Source organism: Delphinapterus leucas, chromosome 5, assembly GCF_059928025.1.
Source record: "Delphinapterus leucas isolate spDelLeu-1000000601 "Yukka" chromosome 5, BTC_Dleu_Yukka2, whole genome shotgun sequence".
NCBI classification, from domain to species: domain Eukaryota; kingdom Metazoa; phylum Chordata; class Mammalia; order Artiodactyla; family Monodontidae; genus Delphinapterus; species Delphinapterus leucas.
The window spans coordinates 29,835,989-29,855,597 of record NC_143133.1 but is presented as its reverse complement, the minus strand read 5'-3'; the positions used below and the strand labels follow the sequence as shown (position 1 = coordinate 29,855,597).

The following is a 19,609-nucleotide window of genomic DNA, read 5'->3' as shown; positions in this document are numbered from 1 at the left end:
ACTGGTGCCTGCTCAGGAGTCTCTCAGAGGCGGTGGCCTGTGCCTGCCTCTGCAACCCAGGATGGCAGCAGCAGCTCATGTGCGCCCCTGGAGCTCCTGTAGGCAGTGTCCTGTTCCCTGAGAGCATGCGCAGGGGGAAGGAAGGTCCTATGGTTGGCCCACCCTCTCCTCGTATGCGCTCCAACAGTGGCACCTTGCCTCTCCGGCGGGCCCAGTCTTCTTCCACAGACACGCTCAGTTGTCATACTCCAGCCCCTTCAGGCTGTCTCTGTGCAGCCATCCCTGGTCCTCCCCCCGGGTCTGACTCCTGAAGCCTAAGCTTCAGCACCCAGCCCTTGCCCACACTGGCGGACAAGCGTCTCAGGCTGGGGAGCACAGGATGGCAGTACCCACCATCTGTGCAGGTCACTCTGTTTTGCCTTTTTCAAACTGTTTGTTGTGTTCTCCTCCAAGGCTCCAAAGCTCCCTTTCCATCCAGGCTGATCTCCCTGCCAGTGAGGGTACATTCCAGGGTGGAGGAACCTTTTCTCCTTTAGAGCTCCCTCCCTGGGACACAGGCCCCGTCCTGATTCCTTTCTCTCCTTTTTCTTTTGTCCTGCCTGGTTATGTGGTGGTTTTCTTGCCCTTTCGGAAGTCTGAGGTCTTCTGCCTGTGTTCAGCAGATGTTCTGTGTGAATCGTTCCACGTGTAGGTGTGTTTCTGAGAGGAGGTGAGCTCTACATCCTACTCTTCTGCCATCTTGATAGCTCTCTTCCCTTCCAATTTGGATACCTTTTATTTCTTCTTTGATTGCTGAGGCTAGGACTTCCAATACTCTGTTGAATAGAAGTGGTGAGAGTGGGCATCCTTGTTTTGTTCCAGATTTTAGTTGGAAGGCTTTTAGCTTTTCACTGTTGAGTATTATGTTGGCTGTGGGTTTGTCATAAATAGCTTTTGTTATGTCGAGATGTTCCCTCTATACCCACTTTAGTAAAAGTTTTTATCATGAATGGATGTTGAATTTTAAGGAGTGATTTTTTTTTTAAGCAAAAAAATTTTGGTTAATAAATGTGGAAAAAATAACAAAATTATAAAATCTCAATTTTTTTATCCCCCAATGGAATAGATGATTCAGGCAACTGTTATCAAAATGGATGCCAAAAGGATTAGGTGAAAGTTTAGAGGGAACTGGATATTTGAAAGATGTCAAAGTACTAGCCCATAGTATAAGGGGGAAAGTGGACATTATCAAGGGTGGATTGCCATTTGAGCCCCTTGTCAATCTCAGCCTCCCTAAAAGTGGGACACACAGGCGTTTCATGCCTCCTTTGAGAAGCAATATGACATACACAGTACCACCTAAAATATACTTGCCAAAAAATAGCTTGAATCTAATCAAACTTTAAGATCTGACTTTTCAATGATAGGCAATACAAGGGACAGATGAATAAGTTAAATGATACCGCAGCTAACAATCAGAAAAATCTAACAATTTCCTAGGACCATTGACCCTGATTCTTTAATAAATCACTCAGCATGAAAAAAAAAAAAGCAAGGAGGTGCTCTCTGAACAAAGACGTTTTGGGCAGGCAGGGAAATTTTTAAAAAGGCTGGGATATTAGGTGGTAATAAGAAATTATTACTAATTTTACTAAGTATCACAATATCAATGCTGTGGTTATGTAAGAGTAATGCCTTTTTATTAAAAAGCAATGCTTCTTGAAATATTTAAGAATGAAATGTCATAACACCCAGGATTTGCTTTAAAACAAATATGGTAGATGTAGCAGAAGTTAATAAATGTTAAAAATCTAGGTGCTGAGAATATGGGAGCTCATTATATTATTCTCTCTGTTTTATATATGTTTAAAAGTTCTCTTAATAAAAAGTTTAATGGGTGGTTAGGCTCAGTAAAATTCCTTAAGAATTAAGCTCCAAGGAGCAGTTCAAAATACAGAAAAAAACTGAAAATTCTTTTTAAAAATATACATATATATGTAAATGTGGGACATTTTGATAAGAACTAAAATAGCTTTTCAGATGTAATAAGGACTTTTCCTGATAAACAATTTTTATGTGACAAAAAGAAAAATGAAGATGTAAACAGGCTCTAACATCATATTTTTTTCATCCTTTCAACAAACATTTAGCCCTCTCCCAGGCCGTGAAGTTGCCAGGGAGAACAGGAGAACTTGACTCTTTGTCCTATAAAGCTTGTAATCTGTTGAAGACAGATTTTTCAGCAGTCCACAAATAACTAATTATTTATTTACCGTGGTGATAAGCCACACGAGGTAGAAAAGCACAGGGCTATGAGAACTCAACATGAGTGTCCTAACCTCTACTTTCCAGGCAGACAAAACGGGCACATGGGAAGGCCACGAGTCAGGCATAAACAGAGAAAACCTAAGAAGTTATTGTGACTTTCTGCATTTTGCCTGTTTAATTCAAAAGCTGATTTTCACTAGAAAAGAAAGCACTTGTTTTAAGTATGTTTGCATTTCATTATTTATTTATGTGTGTGGCAGGCTGCCTGGGCTGAATTTAAGTGTGTCTCAGATATGTCTGGACCTGTGGTGGGGACAGATAATGGGGCTTCAGAAGGAGACCTGGGGCACTTCTAGAAAAGCAACTCCACCTGTGTCCTCTGCTAAGCTCAGATGTGTCAGGGCAAGTCGGGGGAGCAGATGTGGTGGTCACAGGAGTCCATTTATAGTGGGGCTGAGGACCTTCCAGGGGCAATACTTATCCAAGTAAAAGGAGAAACGAGGTCCAATGAGCTCAACCTGGGGGCAAGCTTTGCCCCATGCAGCAGAGGAAATGGACATTCTGATGTAGTGTGATGGCCGTTTCTCCAATCCATCCCTTGGTTCCTGGATGCATGTCTGGCTCCTAAGTAGATTTTCTCACACAGCACATCTAACCAAGGGAAAGAGGCATTCTTGCCCCACTGCAAAGCAGAGGGCACCCTACCTCTCTGAGGGGTGGTGGATGCCTGCTGAGAACTGCTAAACCTGGCCAGGCCTAGAGATTTCAAGGCCCAGTGGAGAGATGAAATGGCAGCTGGGCCGGGTACGGATGGCAGGGAGGTGGGGTGGGAGTGACCACATAACAGAAATGCCTGATAGAGGCTGTGAGACACCCCTTGGCAATTTCCAGAATTAGATGCAAGGGACTTGGCAGGAAGTCAGAGGTCCTGCATCAGTGGGAGCTACAAACCAGCAAACAATTTGCCTCTACAGGCTGGTGGGTCCGGGGGAAATTCGGGTTACGTGGAAATGAACAAATGAGTTGGCATGGCCGCCTAAGTCAATTTGGAAGCTCAGTAGGTTTATTTATGTTGTATTGATTTGATTATTCTAAAACGAAGTTAAAATCAGAACTGCTTCTAATTAGGAGACAAAGTGCTCGTTTTGCAAAAATGATCTGGTATTTTATAGTAACTCACATAGAGCTATGAGCTGGGCGGGATGCAGGAATAGCTAATACTGTTCGCCTTCTCTTTGTAGAGAGATATTGGCTGCCTTAAGAAACGCCCACTGGAGTTTTCATAAATAAAACATAGCAGAGAAACACCCAGGGGGCCAGTTTTTCCCTCTAGTATGAAAGGAATTAGTGTAGTCGATAGAAAAGGAAGCTGTGTATGAAACCCCAGACTGTAACACAAGGTTTTTGCCCTGAGGGGCTGAAAATACCAAAGATTGCAGAATCCTGTGAGATCTCAGGTGAGGTCGCAGTGGTGTGTCAGGAGGGGGCTGCCCACATGTTTTAACCCTTAGGCTGCAAAGTTGTTTTCCGAGAGCGTATGTATGTTATCTTTTCTGTATAAATATGTATTCTATAACGCATATATAAATAAGGTGGACTACCAATGGTTATGTCTTTCAACTAGTCTATAGATGAAAAGGAATGAAAAGTAGAAGAAAATGTAAAAGGTTACAGGGTAAAATGGGATAGTGAATTTGATCTGATCTGATCCAGAGCTTCTTGTCTTGCCTAGAGTCCTTTATGGTGACACAAGTTTGCAGGCATCACGGGCTGAGGCGGAGAGTGGGTGTGAAATTCTGTACATGTGTGAGTGTCCAGTTTTGGGGGGAGGGGGTTGGGTCCCTCTGTGCAGCCCACCCCTCCCCCAACAATGGAAGTCCCTATGGCCACCACTGCTTCTCAGCAGGGCCTCCCCATTTAGTCTCAGGACAGGTGTTTGGCAATAACTGAGACCTTGCCTCAGACCTACCAGTGCTGGAGATTCATCAGCTACAGACCAACCAGTGGGGAGACCTTTTAGTTATTCTAACTGTGCTGACCATTGATTTAGGATACTCACTATGGCTCCAATTAATTTCATTCATTTTGAAACAACAGCCAAGAGTGGTCATGTTGCTGAGATATTGTATTCTGATCCCATTCTTATTTTTTCATTCCTCGGAAGCCTGCTATAACATATTTCGTGGTCTTGAAGTGACATAAGCACAGCATTTTTGCTGGCTAGACAGTGATATAAAATGCTTGTATGTTTTAATGCATGCTGTATTCATTTCTGAAGCTTGCATTATATGAGACTGTGTTCCTGTCAGAAGCTACCTGATGGTGCAGTTGTTTGTATTGGGTTCTGAGACTCCTGTCAAAAAGAGAAGCACCCCTAAGGTTTGCTTCTGCTCTTCTTTTTTTTGGTGAAGTTAATAAAAATAACTTTCTGTGCAGTATGGGTCTCCCTCTCCCCACCAACCCATTTTGCCCTGAGTTAAGAACATACATTAAATGGTTTACAAATAAAATAGAAAGTTCTGTCTTAATTTATTCTGAGATGATGTGGAAAGAGACAGGCATGTTCATAGTAATTTAGCTGTGGAGAACCTTCACAAATAACAGGTTCTTAGTTTTAAATATAAATGCTGTCGGGACATTGCTGTTGTGCACACTGTAGAGAAAACCATAAAGAATGCCATGAGCCATTTAACCTAAAACACATACAATAGAACGTACAAAAACACTAGAAGAAGGCCAAATTGTAGGAGCAGGGAGTAGATGGTTGCATTCCCCTTGCTAGTAGCCAGCAGGTGTGTGACGTACTGGGCCCTCCTAGGAGGGAGGTGCTGTGCTTCCTGTTTACCCCATCACACATTTTGTCCTGAAACACTTTGTCCAGTGACATGGCAAAGTGCTTCCTAGTTCAGTGCTGATCATCGGAATTTCATTCATTTATACTCTACTTCTTTTCAAAAAATTTGAATGGCTACAGTGAAATTGGATTTAAGGAGATTATGTTCACGTCTCGTTCCTTCTACTTCTGTGACATTTGATCTAATGAACAAATTTTCCTCAGCGGTAAAGTGGGGATCCAACTTAGGCTATCTGCCCCATGAGGACTGCTCTGATGCGCCCTCAGGTCTGGAGAACATGTGAAGTGTTACACCCATGAAACACCATGGGCACACTAGACACCTTTGGGGTTCTGATCAGTAGTATCTGGGGACCACATCATTCCTGGTCTATGCTCGAGAACTGAGGAGTTTTAGGGACTCACCTGTGTTTCGTGAACACATTGGAGTCAAATGTGGGATGGGCTTTGTGAGATTTTTGAGTAGCCCTTAGTGTCCTGGACGCCCCCTTTGAATTGCCCAGAACAAGAGAGAAAAGAAGCCAGAAACATAGTTTAGTTTTCATCAAAAGTTATGATTTTATTCTTAATATACCAGAAAAAAATATTTCTTTTAATGTCGTGAAATAAGCACTTGAAAATAACAATTCCAGCATTGCTGTGATTTGCTCTGTGAGGCTTATATGGGCGGGCTTTTATCTGAACAGAGGCGCTGGGGCCTCCAAGAGGCTGAATCTTCCGGTGGTTTTCAAGGCTGCAGCAAGCAACCTCCTGCCTGAACACGCCAAGAGAGCAGACCTGCCTGAATCGGACAGGCTTGGGCAGCATTATGGGGCTACTTCTGGAGAATTCTAGATTCTGCCCACTGGGGAGAAAAGTCCCCAGTGCCGCCAAGCATTGGGAAAATAACAGCGTTTCAATACCAACATGAGTCAGGACCTTGCAATCCTGGCTTAAATGTGTTGCAAATATGGCTTGACCCTGATTTATGGGACCAGTTTCTTTCATTTAACCAGTTGCTTTAGGAGATGTTTACTACAATGTAGTTTGGGGTTTGGATTTCCGGTGAAGTGTGTCTGATGTCAAGACTTTTGCCTGCTCAACATAAAATCAAAATGCCATTCTTAAGATCTCCCTAATCCCCCTCAACTCTGCCATGGGTGTGTTCCCACTGTCTATCTCTTTAGTGCTAGAATAACTTTTGTTTCACTTTTTATTTATTTATTTATTTATGGCTGTGTTGGGTCTTTGTTGCTGTAGGCGGGCTTTCTCTAGTTGTGGTGCGTGGGCTTCTCATTGCAGTGGCTTCTCTTGTTGCGGAGCACAGGCTCTAGGCGCACAGGCTCAGTAGTTGTGGCGCACTGACTTAGTTGCTCCGCGGCATGTGGGATCTTCCCGGACCAGGGCTCGAACCCATGTCCCCTGCATTGGCAGGTGGAGTCTTAACCACTGTGCTACCAGGGAAGTCCCCACTTTTTTTAAAGTGTGATTCAGGAGGAAGGGAAATCTGGGGCTTATTTTTCCCCCTTCTGCTAGCCCTGAATTTTCAGATTGTCTGAGGATGAAGCAGGTAACTTGGTGATGCAACAGGTTTGTGGATATTCTCTGATGCTCTGTACAGGTGTACCTAACTGGTCTCTTTAGCTATGGGTTCTGCCATATGACTGGAGGATATTTATAACTGGCGTGTTACAACTGGCATTCAAGAAAATACTATAACTGCACTGATGCTTGTTTTGCTTAAATATTGCGTACCAGCGTACAGAGGCCTTTGGTTCATTGGAAGACTGGGACCTAACACTTCACACTGATTGTCAGCACAAAATAGAGTATCGTTGCTTTATCAGCTCTCACTTTAATGAGTACGCACCACAGGCCAAACCCTGTGGTGCGTTCTTAGCAAAATCTCTTTTGGTTGGTGAGGGGTCTGAGACACAAAGAATTGGGTCTTGTATACAAATAGAAAAGGGACAGAAGAACAAGTTAAGCTACAGGAGACAATGACTCACAGCACGAAAATAGGCTCTACTACCATCCCAAATCGATAGCAAAATATTTATTATCGAAAACAAAAAGATTGGACCACTAAACTTTCATCATAAAACTCTCACACAATTGTACTTTTCAGGATGGAAACATTTTTGGGGAAATAAGTGTCTATGAGACAGACATGGACCATGCACACACCACTCAGAGCACTCCTGAACTCTGGGAGGTGGTCTGTTTGACCTTCTCCACTCTCCTAATAGCCCTCTTGAGTCAGCACGTGGCCAATCCAACAACTGTGTTAAAGATTCATTCATTGACCAAACTGGAAAAGAAACCCAAAACCCTCAGAATGTGCTGGAGCTGACTTAGTTATATCTGAGGAGAGGCTATTCTCTCATAATAAAGATAGCAACCTGAGCTTGTCTCTCCCAGGTAACCCAGCAGTCTGGGAACCAGGCCAGACTTCTGGAACTTTCTACTCCAGTGTAGTTGACTCCAGGTGCTTTGTTATTCTTATGTAAATTTTTATCTTATGATAAAGATACCATGTCTGATTAAAAAAAAAAATTCTGTGGGTCTCCTAGAAGCGTTCTTCCATTCAGTTCTACAGAAACCCCACTCAGTAAAGTTTTAGACTCAGAGCTACATTAGTAGAGAGAAGTGAGAGGGATATATTCAATTTTTTCTTTCCCCTTCAGCAACATATACAGCTGTATTGTCCCTGCCCCCTCATTTTTATAGTGGAGTATGGTTAGAAGGATGGGAGTAAGTTACCTGGAATAATCACCTCAGTACATGGTTTTAACTTGGTACATTGGCCTGATATTGAATATGAATATAGTAGTGGCTCTTTTTTCATGAGCAAAACTAGAAGGTGCAGATAAAACCTCTTGCTCTATGAATAGAGCATTTCTCGCTAGAAAGTTTTTCACTGTAAACGCAGACTTGGGTTGATGCTCAGACCTTGTTTATCAAATTGCATGTATTTATGTATGAAGATTTGGTTTAAAAAAATTTTTTTTTTTAATCCAGGAATGTTTTCACCAAACTGCAGTTGGAATGCAGTGGAAAATCTTCAATAGAAAGATAATCTATTGCAGCATAGTGGGGCAGCTATAAAAACCTGCCTGCCCAAGTTTTTCTGGAATGTTAAGTGACAGCAGGATTCTCTGTGTGGCAGTCAGTTCTCAGATAGGCTTCAGATTTGCCATGGGCTAGTGGTCCAGCCTCGTATCTTGATATAATTGAGCAGTTAAGCTGAGATGTTAAAAACATTATACTGAACCTGTAATACCAGAATTTAGATTTTTTTTTACAGGTGTGTTTTCTTTTTCCCTCCCATGATAATCATCGGAAATGCCTTTAGATATATTTACCTAATTTTAAAACTATTTATTAGACATTCAATCTGTAAACAAAAATTCTAAATTATCTCACAAGGGAACACAAGTATGAACCTGTATCAAGATGAAAGTGCTTTGGAAGCATCATTTAGGGTCTATTTAAGGTCTATGCTCATTTCCTTATTCTAACCTGCATTAAAGGATCACTGATAAATCAATGGATTAAATAATTAAATTAAATCAACCAGAGTTGAGTTTAACTGAAGGGCCAGTTAGAGCTTAAGTCAACTGTTATTTGGCCTTTTCCTCATTTTAATTATTCTGCTTTTTTTCTAAGAAAAAAAGCTTATTGCACAGTATCATATATTTTCAAAGCTCAAGATAACATTATTTGCATCTTAGGTCCTGCTATAACTAATAGATCCTTATCTTTTCAGCTCGTGTCAGTTTTTGCCCTAAAAATAATACATTCCTCCATCAATTCATCTATGAACCAACGTCAAGACATCATAGACTGTTCACAATAATTTAACACAGGTGTAACAGCTTCCCTTCCCTGCATACCCCCCGCCCTCCACCCCATCAGTCATGACTTGGTTTGCACGGATTCTTTGTTCATGGTTCAGACCATTCACACAGAATGGAATAAAATTTTATTCTTTTCAATTCCACACATAAACGAGATGCTGAGAAAGCCCTTGTCATCTCTGACAGAGAAGCAGAGCAGCTCTGTTTCATGAATGACAGCACAATTAAAGCTAAAATAATATAAAAATAATTTGAAAAATCCCTTTTCTGTACACTCTCAAATAAAGCAAGAAAGATAAACAACAGCTTCTTTTTCTGCTAGCCAGAAAATGTGTTTCTATTCATTTGGGCTTTGAAGTTCGGTGGACCCCTCATCTGTGTGCCTGTACGTGTGGTTATGTGTGTCTAATCTATGCAGTGTAGTGGCCCCTAATTTTTTCATCTAGTTTGTCTAATCTTAAGCTACTTAACCAATGAGAATACTATTATATCACATTGAACAACTTGACATAATTGCTTCTTTGAAATACTAGGAATGTTTACACATTTATTTGGCTTGAGAAGGACTGAAATATTACAGGTATTATATTATCGAGCTTTTTTTTTTTTTTTTTTTAAGAATATGGCTCTTAATAAATCGATTTTCTGAGTTCCAGAGCAAAAGTCCCTTTTAAAAAAATTTTTGAAGCAGGAAGAATGTCTTCTGATTTGGCCAAAAATATGGTGAGTATTTTAGATCATTTAAAATTTGAAGAATAAGTCTATAAGGGGCCCTTTGTTGTCAACTGTTCCAGCCAAACTTGCCATGAAGTGTGTTTGTCAAAGTATCTCCGCTCGACCAGCAGAGGGCACTTTAAACACCTCTGCATTGCCTTAGGGAGCGAACGCAGATGATGCAGAAACACAGTGTTTACCCAAGATCAAGAGCAGCCCTGCAGGTTGTTTGAAATTCACAAAAATATAGACAATATGGACTGTACCACAGGGTTTCATTTGAAAGTTATGAATATGTGTGAAGTCACCGAGGGAGGGGTATACTTATTGTCTATTATATTGATCTTCGGCTCCTTTCCCACTGTCTTTTTCTCTTTCCCAGCTCAAGAACGGTACAGCGCTGCACCTTTTTACAGGTAGTAGAGTCGGTTTTTCAAATCATTTGATTGAGTTGTATCTTTTTTATTCTGTATTTACTCCTCTGTTTGAAAGCCTGAGGCAACAGAACAAAGGATAATGCTTCCTACCTCATTTAGGGGTAGAAATTAAACTATCAGAAATGCTCTGAGATGGGGCTGCCCTTTTAGGAACTGGGCTGCATTATTTCCTTCCTTCCAGGAAGAACCCTGGAAAAATATTGTGTCCCGTTTGGTTTTGGCAAACTCACTAGACTGAGGCTGTGCGATGAAGGGAAACAAGCCTCTTAGTTGAAATGTAGTTGTTTATATCCATTTTCTCAGGAGGTGAGTAAGACATCTTTTCTCATGGGGGCTACAACTGCCAACCTTTCTTAAAAAGGCTTTCATTTTTGCAAAAGCATTATTGTTCTAGATATACATCCTGTGTCTCTTCCATTTTTATCTTTTCTGTTGGCTCCAGTTTAGTGTCAAAAAAGATTAGAAAGGATTGTGTGTATGGGTTCGCACAGTTTTTTAAGTAAACTTCTTTGATCCTTAGAGAAATATAACACTTAGTAAATACACTTTTTTTTCATATACTGTTAATAGCTTTTGTTTGCCTTCTCTTTCTCTGCCTCTGGCCCACTTTTGTTCTCATTTGTCCTAGAGTTGACAGATAAAGAGGGAATGGGGTCTTCCAGCAGCAGTCCTTTGAGATGGAGGTGTACTCAGTGAGTCCTCACCCAAAAAGGATCATAAACTTACTGGGTTAACTCAACCTAATTATCCCTAAGCTGCTTTGGGTCGTGTGTTTTCTCATGTCTTGTTTTGTTTTAGCTGCACCATATGTGATTCCTTGTGCCATTTTCTTTTGTCTGTTATTTTTCTTGATGACCCTGAGCTATGGCTTCCTCCTCAGTTCCGACACTAGTCAGCCTTCGTTGTTTTCCTCATCTTGCCAATGTAGGCCTCAAAGAAGAAGTGGCAGAAGAGCACAAGATAGCTGAGGTACATGAGTGAGGACCAGAAGATGTTCTGAAAGTGAGAGTGACACTGGTCATGCTGCATCCAGTGGAAGACCAGGCAGTTAACGACACAGCCCATCAGCATCTGAGTGATCTGGGACAAGGTGATGAACATGGCAAACTTCCGGGACACTCGGAAACCCGCTGCTCGCAAGGCATAGTAAGAGTACATCACGGAGTGCACGCCATAGTTCATAGTCATGAACCAACCACCCCCGGCAACCATGTCCTTGTAGGAGTACCAGGAGTACAGGAGCACAGTGATGTGGTGGTACCAGTGCAGGAAGATCAGCTTCTGCTTCCTCAGAATGATGAATATTGTATCTCCTGAAAGACAAAGAAAAAAATGGACATGAGCCCCTTGACCATAACAAAATCATAATCTGTTATCTCTGCAAGAAGGTAGATGTCTTGAATTGGCACTTGAGAATGAGATGGACTGGGTTAGAATCCTGGACTGATATTTACTAGCTCAGGGACCCTGGGCAAGTTATTTATCCTATTTTCCCATTTCATCATCTGTAAAATGGGGATAATAATAGTTTGAAATTATCTGAGGATTAAATAGGATACTCAACATGCCCTCTTGGCACATGGTAAGCGCTCAATAAATGTTACTTTCAGAAAGGTGTTTTGCACAAAATCATATTAATTTTTAATTTGGAAGGGACACTAGTAACCGTGTTGTCCATTTCCAACTCAGCCATGCATTTTAGGAAATATCACCTGGAAGAGTCAAATGATATTTATTAATCAAGAGAAACAAATTAGAATTCAAGTGCCCAGCAAAATGTTCTTAGGCCTCTCTGGAGTAGTAAAAAGACACTTTTCTTTCGTCCATGATAAAGGTACTCTTTAAAAACATATCTTTGTAAGCTCCCAATAAAGTGTGAAGCCTTGACATGTGGAGGTTATGAAAGTAAAATTTAAACAAAAGGCTATTCTGGGATGAGAGACAAGATGGCAGAGAGGAAGGACTTGAGCTCACCTCCTCTCACAAAAACACCAAAATCCCAACTAACTGCTGAACAACCATCGACAAAAAAGACTTGAACCTACCAAAAAAGATATTCTTCACCCAAAGACAAAGAAGAAGCCACAATGAGATGGTAGGAGGTGCACTTTTGCAATATAATTTAATCCCACACCTGCTGGGTGGGCGACCAACAGACTGAAAAAGTATATCGCAGAGGTTCTCCCACAGGAGTGAGAGTTCTGAGCCCCACATCAGGCTCCCCAGCCTGGGGTTCTGGCATCAGGAGGATGAGCCACCAGAGCATTTCGCTTTGAAGGCCAGCAGGGCTTGAGTGCAGGAGCTCCACAGGACTGGGGGAAACAGATTCCATTCTCAGAGGGTGCACACAAGGCTTCACCTGCACTGGGACCCAGGGCAATGCACTGATTTCATATGAGCTTGAGCCAGACCTACCTGCTAGTCTTGGAGAGCCTCCTGCAGGGACAAGGCTATGGTCACTATGGGGGCAAGGACACTGATGGCAGACACCCCAGAGAACACTCATTGGCATGAGCTCTCCCAGAGGCTGCCATTTTGGCACCAAGACCTGGCCCCACCCATCAGCAGACAGGGTGCCTAAAGTTGTACTGACCTCACAGCCACCTCTAAACACACACCTTGACATGGCCCTGCCCACAACAGGGACAAGACCCATCTCTACCCACCAGTGGACATGCACCAGTCCCTCCCACCAGGAAGCCTACACAAGTCCCTGGACCAACCTCACCCACCAGGGAGCAGACACTAGAACTAAGAATTACAATCTTGTAGCCTGAGGAACGGAGACCACAAACACAAAATGTTAGACAAAATGAGATGGCAGAGAAATACGTTCCACATGAAGGAACAAGATAAAACCCAGAAGAACTAAGTGAAATGGAGATAGACAATCTACCCAAAAAAGAACTCAGAGTAATGATAGTAAAGATGATCCAAGATCTTGGAATAACAATGGAGGCATAGACTGAGAGGATACAAAAAATGTTTAATAAAGAGCTGGAAGCTTTAAAGAACAGAGATGAACAGTACAATAACTGAAAGGAAAAATACACTAGAAGGAATCATGAGCAGAATAAACGAGGAAGAATAAATAAGTGAGGTGGAAGACAGATTGGTGGAAATCACTGCTGTGGAACAGAAAAAAGAAAGAAGAATGAAAAGAAATGAGGACAGTCTACGAGACCTCTGGGACAACATTAAATGCACCAACATTCGCATTATAGAGGTCCCAGAAGGAGAAGAGAGAGAGAAAGGGCCTGAGAAATTATCTGAAGAGATTATAGCCTAAAACTTCCCTAACGTAGGAAAGGAAACACTCAAGTCCAGGAAGTGCAGAGAGTCCCACACAGGATAATCCCAAGGAGGAACACGCTGAGACACATACTAATCAAACTGACAAAAATTAATGACAAAGAAAAACTATTAAGAGCAACAAGGGAAAAGCAACAAATGATATATAAGGGAATCCCCACAAGGTTATCAGCTGATCTTTCAACAGAAACTCTGCAGGCCAGAAGGGAGTGGCATGATATATTTAGTGATGAAAGGGAAAAAAAAAACTACAACCAAGAATACTCTACCCAGCAAGGCTCTCATTCAGATTTGACGGAAAAATCAAAAGCTTTACAGACAAGCAAAAGCTAAGAGAATTCTGCATCACCAAACCAGCTTTACAACAAATGCTAAAGGAAGTTCTCTAGGCAGAAAAGAAATGGCAACAACTAGAAACAGGAAAATTACGAATGGGAAAGCTTGCTGGTAAAGGCAAAAACACAGTAAAGGTAGGAAATCATCCACACACAAATAAGATGTCAAAATGAGCAATCATGAGAAGAGGAGAGGAGAGTACAAATGCAGGATATTGGAAATGCATTTGTTTTAAGTTGCTGGTCTCTTAATTTCAATCTTGTCTATATATAGACAGCTATATCAAAACCTCATAGTAACTGCAAACCAAAAATCTGCAATGGATAAACACACACAAAAGAAAAAGCAATCCAAATACAACTCTAAAGGTAGTCATCAAATCACAAGAGAAGGGAACCAAAATATGAAGGGAAAAATAAAGATGTACAAAAACAAATCCAAAACAATTGACAAGATGGCAATAAGAACATAATATTGATAACTACCTTAAAATGTAAATGGGTTAAATGCTCCAACCAAAAGACATAGACTGGCTGAATGGATACAAAAATAAGACCCGTATATATGCTGTCTATAAGAGACCCACTTCAGATTTAGGGACACATACAGACTGAAAGAGGATGGAAAAAGGTATTCCATGCAAATGGAAATCAAAAGAAAGTTGGAGTAGCAATACTCATATCAGACAAAATAGACTCTAAAACAAAGACCGTTGGGCTTTCCTGGTGGTGCAGCGGTTGAGAATCCGCCTGCTGATGCAGGGGACACGGGTTCGTGCCCCAGTCTGGGAAGATCCCACATGCCGCGGAGTGGCTGGGCCCGTGAGCCATGGCCGCTGAGCCTGTGCGTCCGGAGCCTGTGCTCCACAACGGGAGAGGCCACAACAGTGAGAGGCCCGCGTACAGCAAAATAAAATAAAAATAAAGACCATTACAGGAGGCAAAGAAGGACACTACATAATGATCAATCCAAGAAGAAGATATAACAATTGTAAATATATATGCACCCAGCATAGGAGCACCTCAATATATAAGGCAAATGCTAACAGCCATATAAGGAGAAACTGACAGTAACACAGTAATAGTGGGGGATTTTAACAACCCACTTACATCAATGGACAGATCATCCAGAGAAAAATCAATAAGGAAACACAGGCCTTAAATAACACATTAGACCAGATGGACTTAATTGATATTTATAGAGCATTCTATCCAAAAGCAGCAGACTACACATTCTTCTCAAGTGCACATGGAACATTCTTCAGGACATATCACATGCTGGGCCACAAAGCCAGCCTCAGTAAATTTAAGAAAATTGAAATCATATCAAGTATCTTTTCTGACCACAATGCTATGAGATTAGAAATCAATTACAAGAAAAAAAAAGAACTAAGACACAAAAATGTGGAGGTTAAACAATATGTTACTAAACAACCAAGGGATCACTGAAGAAATCAAAGAGGAAATAAAAAAACTCCTAGAGACAATTGAAAGCAAAAACTCAATGATCCAAAACCTGTGGGATGTAGCAAAAGCAGTACTAAGAGGGAAGTTTATAGTGATACAGTCTTACCTGAGGAAAGAAGAAAAATCTCAAATAAACAACCTCACCTTACACCTATAGCAATTAGAGAAGGAAGAACAAACAAAACCCAAAGTTAGTAGAAGGAAAGAAATAATAAAGATCAGAGCAGAAATAAATGAAATAGAAATACAGAAAACAATAGAAAAGATCGATGAAACTAGAAGCTGACTCTTTGAAAAGATAAACAAAATTGATAAACCTTTTGCCAAACTCATCAAGGACTAAAAGGGAGAGGGCTCAAATCAATAAAATTGGAAATAAAAAAGTTACAGTTGACAACACAGAAATACACAGGATCATAAGAGGCTATTACAAGCAACTATATGCCAATAAAATGGACAACCTAGAAGAAATGGACAAATTCTTAGAAAGGTACAAACTTCCAAGACTGAACCAGGAGGAAATAGAAAATATGAACAGACCAATCACAAGTAATGAAATTAAAACTGTGATTAAAATCTTCCACAAACAAAAGTTCAGGCCCAGATGGCTTTACAGGTGACTTCTACCAAACATTTACAGAGGAGTTAACACCTATTCTTCTGAAACTATTCCAAAAAATTGCAGAGGAAGGAACACTCCCAAACTGAGGCCACCATCACCCTGATACCAAAAACCAGACAAAGATACCACACACACACAGACACACACACAAACACACAAAAATTACAGGTCAATATCAATGATGAACATAGAAAAATCCTCAACAAAATATTAGCAAACCAAATCCAATGATACATTAAAAGGATCATACACACCATGATCAAGTGGGATTTATCCCAGGGATGCAAGGATTTTTCAATATTTGCAAATCTATCATTGTGATACACCACATTAATAAACTGAAGAATAAAAACCAGATGATCATCTCAATAGAAAAAGCTTTTGACAAAGTTCAACACCCATTTATGATAAACTCTCCAGAATGTGGGCATAGAGGGAATACACCTCAACATAATAAAGGTCATATATGACAAACCCACAGCTAATGTCATACTCAATGGTGAAAAGCTGAAATCATTTCCTCTAAGGGCAGGAACAAGACAAGAATGTTCATTCTCACCACTTTTATTCAACATAGTTTTGGAAGTCCTAGCCACGGCAACCAGAGGAAAAAAAAATAAAAGGAATACAAATTGGAAAAGAAGAAGTAAAACTGTCACTGTTTGCAGATGACATGATACTATACATAGAAAATCCTAAAGATGCTACCAGAAAACTACTAGAGCTAATCAACAAATTTGGTAAAGTTGCAGGTTACAAAATTAATACACAGAAATTTGTTGCATCTGTATACACTAACAACAAAAGATCAGAAAGAGTGATACAGGAAACAATCCCATTTACCATCGTATCAAAAAGAATAAAATACCTAGGAATAAACTTACCTAAGGAGGCAAAAGACCTGTACTCCAAAAACTATAAGATGCTGATGAAAGAAACTGAAGATGACACAAACAGATGGAAAGATATACCATGTTCTTGGATTGGAAGAATGAATATTGTTAAAATGACTATACTATTGAATGCAATCTACAGATTCAATGCAATTCCTATTAAATTACCAATGGCATTTTTCATAGACCTAGAACAAAAAGTCTTAAAATTTATATGGAGACACAAAAGACCCCAAATAGCCAAAGCAATCCTGACAAAGAAAAACGAAGCTGGAGGAATCAGGCTCCCTGACTTCAGACTATACTACAAGGCTACAGTCATCAAAGCAGTATGATACTGGCACAAAAAATCAATGGAACAGGATAGAAAGCCCAGAAATAAACCCACGCACCTATGGTCAATTAATCTATGACAAACGATGCAAGAATATAAAATGGGGAAGAGACAGTCCCTTCAGTAAGTGGTGCTGGGAAAACTGGACAGCTACATGTAAAAGAATGACACTAGAACATTCTTTAACACCATACACAAAAATAAACTCAAAATGGATTAAAGACCTAAATATAAGACTGGATACTATAAAACTCTTAGAGGAAAACATAGGCAGAACACTCTTTGACATAAATCACAGCAAAATCCTTTTTTGGTCCAGCTCCTACAGTAATGGAAATAAAAACAAAAATAAACAAATAGGACCTAATTAAACTTAAAAGCTTTTGCACAGCAAAGGAAACCACAAACAAAACGAAAAGACAACCCACAGAATGGGAGGAAATATTTGCAAATGAAGTGATCGACAGGGATTAATCTCCAAAATATACAAACAGCTCATGCAGCTCAATATCAAAATAACAACCCAATCAAAAAATGGGCAGGTCTAAATAGACATTTCTCCAAAGAAGACATACAGATGGCCAAAAAGCACATGAAAAAATGCTCAACATCACTATAAGTATTAGAGAAATGCAAGTCAAAACTACAATGAGGTATGATCTCACACTGATCAGAATGGCCATCATCAAAAAGTCTACAAACAATACCCTTTTTAAAAAAAATTCTACGTGTAAACAATATAATATATTTGTCTTTCTGTGTCTGACTTACTTCACTCAGTTTGACAATTTCTAGGTCCATCTATGGTGCTGCAAGTGGCATTATTTTGTACTTTTTTGTGGCTGAGTAATCTTCCATTGTATATATGGAACTTATTTACGAAACAGAAATACATTCACGGATGTAGAAAACAAACTTATGGTTACCAGGGGATAAGAGGGTGAAGGGATAAATTGGGAGATTGGGATTGACATATACATACTACTTTATATAAAATAAATAACTAATAAGGACCTACTGTATAGCACAGGGAACTCTACTCAATACTCTGTAATGACCTATATGGGAAAAGAATCTAAAAAAAAAAAAGTGGAATATGTATATGTATAATTGATTCACTTTGCTGTACACCTGAAACTAACACTACATTGTAAATCAACTATACTCCCAATAAAAATTTTTTAGAAGTCTACAAACAATAAATGCTGGAGGGCTTCCCTGGTGGCACAGTGGTTAGGAGTCCACCTGCCGATGCAGGGGACATGGGTTCGTGCCCCTGTCCGGGAGGATCCCACATGCCGCAGAGCGGCTGGGCCCGTGAGCCATGGCTGCTGAGCCTGCGCGTCCGGAGCCTGTGCTCCGCAACACGAGAGGCCACAGCAGTGAGAGGCCCGCGTACCACAAAAAAAAAAAAAAAAGCTGGAGAGGGTATGGAGAAAAGGGAACCCTCCTACACTGTTGGTGGGAATGTAAATTGGTAGAGCCACCATGGAGAACAGTATGGAGGTTCCTTAAAAAATGAAAAATAGAACTACCGTATGATCCAGCAATCCCACTCCTGGGCATATATCCAGAAAAAAATGTAATTTGAAAAGATACATGCACCCCAATGTTTATTGCAGCACTATTACTATTTACTATAGGCAAGACATGGAAGCAATGTAAATGTCCATTGACAGAGGAATGGATAAAGATGATGTGGTACATATATACAATGTGTATATACAATGGAATATTACTCAGTTATAAAAAAGAATGAAATAATGCCGTTTGCAGCAACATGGATGGACCTAGAGATGATCATATTAAGTGAGGTAAGTCAGACAAAGACAAATATCATATGGTATCACTTATATGTGGAATCTTAAAATGATACAAATGAACTTATTTACAAAACAGAAACAGACTTTGAAAACAAACTTATAGTTACCAAAGGGAAAAGGCAGGGGGAGGGATAAATTAGGAGTTTAGGATTAACAGATACACACTACTATATATAAAATAAATAATCAACATGAACCTACTGTATAGCACAGGGAACTCTACTCAATACTCTGTAATAACTTATTTGGGAAAAGAACTTGAAAAAGAACGGGTATGTGTATATTTATAAGTGAATCACTTTGCTGTACACTTGAAACTAACCCAACATTGTAAATCAACTATACACTAATATAAAATAAAAATTAAATTAAAAAAATTAAATAAAAGGCAAAAATAGGAAAAGAGAAAAAAAATTACCTTCTACTGTATTTACTGAAGAGGATAATAGGAATATTTTGGTACCAATGAATCAAGTGATAAAAAACTGAGAATGACACACATTTTTATGGAATTAACTTTGAAAAAGCTTTCCAGGATCTATCCAAAATTTTACTAATGTTATCCCCCTTGAAGAAAAAGGCCACTGTTTTTTTCAGTCTAATGCTCTCCCATCTGAGCTATTTCGACTATCCAAAAGATCACTGTGTCTAAGGTAGAGAATTCATATTATAGAAGCAAGAATGGTGCTCAGTCAGGTAGATGCTATTAATCTGCAGTGACTCTCTTAAAAA

The 19,609-nt window shown here is 40.1% G+C and overlaps 1 protein-coding gene across 4 annotated transcripts in view; it reads right to left on the bottom strand.

Moving 5' to 3' along the window:
* Positions 1-9,042: 9,042 nt before the first annotated feature.
* ELOVL6 (ELOVL fatty acid elongase 6) overlaps positions 9,043-19,609 on the bottom strand; it is a 134,716-nt gene continuing 124,149 nt past the window's right edge. For all 4 annotated transcript variants that reach the window (XM_022596434.3, XM_022596436.2, XM_089911580.1 and 1 more), the window contains one exon: positions 9,043-11,404. In XM_022596434.3, coding sequence (XP_022452142.2) covers positions 10,980-11,404 — 425 coding nt within the window. In that variant the 3' untranslated portion in view covers positions 9,043-10,979. The remainder of the gene's footprint in view (positions 11,405-19,609) is intronic.